This window comes from Saccostrea cucullata, unplaced genomic scaffold, assembly GCF_032062105.1.
Source record: "Saccostrea cucullata isolate Sc308-1 unplaced genomic scaffold, CSIRO_AGI_Scuc_v1 ctg10071, whole genome shotgun sequence".
NCBI lineage: Eukaryota > Metazoa > Mollusca > Bivalvia > Ostreida > Ostreidae > Saccostrea > Saccostrea cuccullata.
In genome coordinates this window covers 3,373-9,714 of record NW_026925012.1, presented here as the reverse complement: position 1 = coordinate 9,714, position 6,342 = coordinate 3,373, and the positions used below count along the sequence as shown (strand labels likewise).

The window sequence follows — 6,342 nt, the reverse complement described above, 5'->3', positions numbered from 1 at the left end:
AAGTTTAGTACCCACCTTTCAGAAAAAAATATCAATGAACACAAACTACTACTGTTTACTTCATTGGAGAAAATGCTTTCCTACAACATATGTATTTAGTTGTATTTAGTATCCATTCTCTAAAATGTTCACAATGAATGATTTGACAACAGATTTCAGAATAGGTGTAGCTTTAAATTTAGATCCAGGGGTAGATCAATCTACTTGCAGAAAAGTCAATCGCATCATCTCGGGTCTTTTCGTCAGAGGTCGAAAAACTCGAATGTATCGACATCATCGGATGCTAAAAATTTATACATTTCCTGTTCATAGTAAAAACGGAGTTAGAAGTCCCTTCTATAGTATATTTTAGATAATATCATTACATTGAATAAAGTTAAATCCATATTCCACAGATAATAGTTCTATATACATCATCCATGCTTTTATTTCAAAGTTTGTGAAAGGGGGGGGTGCCATGGCGTATAAATTAACCATACATTTGTGGTCTTCTTCCCTAGATAAGGCCCGAGGAGTGGGACCGAGGAGTTGCGATTGGCAGAAAACCCACATACATTAACCATTCTGTTAACAACTCTTCAGAATGCAGCAAAGGCATCGTTCTTCTACAAATTAAATAATTAAATATTTTTACAAGGTTCTCAAATAAAAAGACATATTTCATTGCTCAAAAGGTTTATCACTTCTCTTTCAGATATTGATTGATTAAGTCAGGCAAGCTTTTTGAAAAGCTGTTACTTGTATTAGATTACAGGAAGACAAAAAAACCCTGTCTAAAACGAAACTAGACAGGTATTTCCGTTAGAGGAATTATTTTTATTCATTCCTCAAAACTAGTTCCCGGAAAAATTATGACACAATGAGGCGATAAAATAAAAAAGGAAGTAGAAACGTAAAGCAGGGAAGAAGGGTGATAATGTTGACAATAGGTTTGGTGTACGTGGAAAACAAATGAGTCAAAGTGACAACAACGTAATCGGACAACAACAAAACTATCCAGACATGGACTCATTAGATTCCGTCGATGCCCCCGAAAAATCGGGACAAAATGGAGAGGGTAATCGAATAGCTCTCAGAAATATGGTGGGGCTCCGAGATGAACACGTCACGCTTATCGATGATGAGAACAATCCTACGACAAATGATAAAAATTACATCCAACCCTATCCATTTACCATTTTGAACTTTCTTGGAATAGTTCTTTCAATAGTACTCTTTGTATTTGATGTTGTCACGGATATTCTTCTTGCCTTGAAGTACAAAAATCACGGTAGAATCGTAGAGTGTGTACTAACGTCATCAGTTGTGATTGCGTCATTTATGGTGACGGGGTCTTTAAGCACTATTTGGTACTTACAAGATGGAAGTGGACCCTCTGGAAAAGTGAGGAAGTTTTTGTTTCTTGTCGTGGCCTTCCCATTTTCTACCATTATCAGGTATTCTATGCTAACATTTCAAAACAGATATACTTGACAAATTCTTTATTAGCATAATCATCTAAAAAGACACTGAAAATATTTTTCAATCTAGGCGAAAATTTACTCTTTAAAAATATCTGCACTTACAGTCATTACCTTAAACTATTAACCAAATTTTCTATTTTAATTTTAGGAACATATCTCACTTAAAACATGGATGCTTAAGTCGCAGATCCAGTGATAAAAAGGCAAAAGAGAAACATTACAATGAAATGAAAAAGACTGGCCTAGATGCGAGTTTTCTACGGATGTTCGACGCCTTCTTTGAATCCGCTCCTCAGCTGATTATTCAGGTTTACATTGCTATCCATGACACTCACCAACAAGCAATACACTTAGGTAAGTAACGGGTAAACGCTTATTTCTGCTTAAGTATGTGTTTCTACTTTAAAGTGGAAATTTTTTTTTAAACTTCACAACTTTATATTAGATAAATTGATATATTTTTTCATGGACTGGGAATGGTAGTAGATAGCTCTTAGTGTACCGCAACTTCAGGAGAGAATTCATTTCTTTATCTGTTACATATTTAAGCATTATGTCGTGTAGTACATTCTTCGAAGTCATTGTCAGAAAGCATTTATTATCTTTTCTTAAGTTATATTCAAATGTCTGCAACTTGTCTGCGTCTAGTCTCATTTCTTTATAAATTCAATATATGATATGTCCTACCTTGTTGCACCCAACTATTTTGGGAAAAAAGATCTTTAAAGCGGGAATTTTTTTAATGAGACTGGTATACAAGTGTGCCTAGGTCACATTTAAGCCGATGGTCGTGCGACCAAATTTTTCTGGTCTTGTCGGCTGAAAGAAGATTGTGACTCAATGTTAAAATGTGTGCGAAATTTTGTATAGAACTGCACAAAAACGACATATCTAAGCAGCAAAGAATACCAATAGTCGCCCCATCATCGAGCTCTTAGCTACAGTTTGATGTAACTGTCGGCCGAAATTTTGAACACCCTTATTGTCGAACGACGGACGACCGATTTAATAAACTGACTGTCGATGGTCGGACGATGATCGAAGGTTGGTCGACAAATAATTTCAATTGAAGAAATCGGCCACCGACGCAGAAGAAATTATAACTTGGACCGATGGACACTGAATTGGTCGGCCGACAAAAAAAGAGGTCAAAATCGGGCAAGACAACGGCCGGTGAACTGCCGACTGTCACCCAAAGAATCCCATTTTTGCTTCAAAACCCGTCGGCCGTTGGTCGTTTTTGGAAATGTGACTGGGGTTTTACTGCACATATTGCGTTGTACGCGTGCTTTTGTTTTCTGGGCTGTTTCTCGGAGATGGCTGGGACGATCTTTCCAAAACTTTCCTCAAAGGACGATCACTGGCTGTATAGTTTTCTCAGTGAGGACGTTCAGTTCAAAAATGTCTACTGTTGCTATAGAAACCTGCAAAAAGCGACGCATTTTGTGGGAGAGTGTTTTCTCTGGTCCCTTGAGCATTCGACATGAAACTTAATTGATTTAATGATTAGTATCTGACATTGTGCGCTTTGCATTTAAAAAAATTGCAAATTGTCAATAGTTGCCATGGAAACAGGGGAAAAGTGAAAATTCTTAACCTTTGATTTTTAAATCAAAATACTGAATGGACTAATACTTACGAAAGCGTATTGCTGCCACTTAAAAAAATATTGTAATTCGTACGTACGAGATACTAAGTCGTACGTACAACATAATAAATCGTAGGTACAAGATACTAAGTCGTTCGTACGACATAATAAATCGTACGAACGAGTTACTAAGTCGTACGAACAAAATACTAAGTCGTACGAACGAGATAATAAGTCGTACGTATGACATAATAAGTCGTACGTACGAGATATACTAAGTCGTATGTACGACATAATAAGTCGTACGAACAAGATACTAAGTCTTACGTACGAGATACTAACTCATATGTACGAGATACTAAGTCGTACGAACGAGATATCAAGTCGTACGTACGAGATACTAAGTCGTATGTACGACAAAATAAGTCATACGAACGAGATACTAAAGCGTACGTACGACATGATAAGTCGTAATTCGTACGTACGACATAATAAGTCGTTCGAACGAGATACTAAGTCGTACGTACGAGATACTAAGTCGAATGTACGACATTCTAAGTCGTAAGTTGTACGTACGACAAAATAAGTCGTACGAACGAGATACTAAGTCGAAGGTATGAGATACTAAGTCGTACGTACGACATATTTAGTCGTACGAACGAGATACTAAGTCGTACGTAGGACATTATAAGTCGTACGAGCGAGATAACAATAACCACTGGTATAGTCTTGTATGTACAAGACACACGAGATAATATGTAGTTTTCAGGATTTCTTTATAATTTCATGAATGGACGGGCGTACAAATAATTGGCGGGCTTTTAATTGCTAAAATGAAAGGACCTAAATTTCATATACATATGCAATTTCAGTTTATTTAATGATTACCCTTCAATGATTTTAGAAGAAGATATTCACTGTTAAAAATAGTCAATTTTTGCATGCATGTTGACTTAGATATCCGATCCAAAGCAGCCCCCGCACACCCCTCAAAGAATCTGATATTTTAATAGATTTTTATCGAAGGAATATTCATGAATAAAGCTTTTCTTCGTTACAATGAAGGAGACACACACACGCATCCCCCACTAAAAAGAAAAGAAAATAAAACATAATGCATGAATGACATGCGGTAGATCCTAGTATCCCCCCTCCCCCCTAGAAAAAAAATAATAAAATGCCTGAATGATCCAATACATTTAATCTCGGGAAAGTTTCCAAACAAATCAATTAAAATGAAATCCCAGAGGTAGTTAATGATGTGAGGGACAGAATATCTTCTAGATTTAATTTTAAGAAGAGTATAGATATATTAAACGAAGATAACATTTTTCTAACAGGTCCTACGTACATGATCAGCTTGAAGATCTGGGGGCCGTAACAGAAAGCATTCTATTTAGATTTAAAATGAATTAAGCAAAGTCGCAAGACTAAAATTAATATATGAAATGTTTTTTATCAAATATATAAGCTGTAAACTATTATTTGATAAGGAAAAATTTCATTTATTTCAGCTTTTAAATTTAATCATTTTCATATGGAGCTCTTTTTCTAACGAAGAGCAATATAGTCTAAAATGGCCACGACCCCCCCCCCCCCCTCCCCCGCCCTCTTAAGTGGGGTTGTGCTTACAAAGTGTTCATTTCTCTATTCAACATATGCCCGAATTTCTAAGTTCAAAAGGGCCCAAGTTTCCAGGAAAATAAAGAAATTAGAATTTCTTGCAGTGTCTTACACGCATTCTCAATTTATAGTGCCAAATCGACTTTGGGAAAAGTCAAAAAAAATTGTGAAATGAAATTAACACTTTTATATGTCATTTGAAACATGAAAGTGTATACTAGTAGTTATTAAAAATCAAAATTTGATTTACATACTTCACGCTGTGTTTTGTTGACCTCCTTCGAAATGAATGCGGTTGGAGGGCTAATTTTACACCAAGATATTTACGTGATGTTGAAAAGCCATACTTTGAAACGAAAGAATTTTTTGAAAAATACAAAATTAAGATAATACACATCGAATTTTGTTAACTATAAACATATATGAAACCGTTTAAGCACATTTGTAAAAGGGTGTGGAATCTTTGATTCAATTATTAGTAAAAACAAAACATGCATAATTTTCATTTAAATGAAATAATTTTTTTTTATTTTAGAAAGTTTTATCAAATCTGACGATAAGCTAAATAATGACAATATCACTTAAAATGCTTCATTATTTGATTCTTTCTTAATCTATTCAGAGAAATGCACATTATTAAAAATATCAGAAGGTAAAATATTTCGCCATTACCTGATTACGAAGTGTTTGTTTAATATCACGTAAATATCGCACATAGATATCATACAAAAATAAAAGTATATTCGGGGGGAAAATGAATATATTATTTCAAATTAATGAATATTATGGATTTTCTTATCTGTGTTCTTGACAAAGGGTTGAATTGAAAATTCAAGTAATGACTTATCTATAGAGGAATCATTTAATTTAAGACCCCCCCCCTCCATCATTTAAGGATAATTAACACAAACAAACTTTTTTTTCAGAAATCAGCAATATTTCTCATAAATTTAAATTTTAATTGATAACCTGAATAATGTTTACCGAGTATAGTGGGAAAGTTTTAAAGATTTTGTCATAGGATTAAAAATTTGTGCAAAATTTTGTTTGGAAATATATAGTAAGCAAAACGAATTCTCATGTCTTAGCACCAAGGAAAACCTACGCTTTATTATTTATGTCATTTTAAATCAAAATCAGTCAAAAAATATATATCAATTCATGCATCAAATTTTTGTTTGTGGTAAGTACCCCTTATCTGTTTATTATTTCAAATGCTTAATTGCTTGTGAAAACTGTATCGTCAAATCTAAAAAATAAAACAAAACAAAGCTACCCCCACCATCCTTAAAAAGGTTTGTTAATAACAACAGTTGCAAATTATATGTGCTCTATAGAGCAATATACGTACATTCTACAATAATATAACGTAAATTGAATTTTATGTACCGTTAAAGCATAGACCATACGTTCTAAATTCTAAATCTAAGCAACAATTTAAATGGGAAAAATTAGGTGCACAATTTAATACATATATTTCTTGCAAAGCAATAAAAATGGAAATGGATTCAATTTCGACCAGTTTCTTGACACTCAACACCCACAGCCGTCTTTTTTCTGTAACCCGATGTGAACCCCCCCCCCCCTCCCCACACACACACACAACATGCAGCGCAGCGCCTATTCTGTGGAATTATATTTCCTACGAAAAATATTTTCTTCTTACAA

The 6,342-nt window shown here is 34.4% G+C and overlaps 1 protein-coding gene across 1 annotated transcript; it reads left to right on the top strand.

Moving 5' to 3' along the window:
* Window positions 1–868: 868 nt before the first annotated feature.
* On the top strand, window positions 869–1,817 carry LOC134267826 (XK-related protein 9-like; the record flags this gene model as incomplete). The annotated part of the gene is made up of 2 exons (XM_062750042.1): window positions 869–1,436; window positions 1,612–1,817. Coding segments are annotated over exons 1-2 (691 nt in total), but the record flags the coding sequence as incomplete, so codon positions are not given.
* Window positions 1,818–6,342: the final 4,525 nt, after the last annotated feature.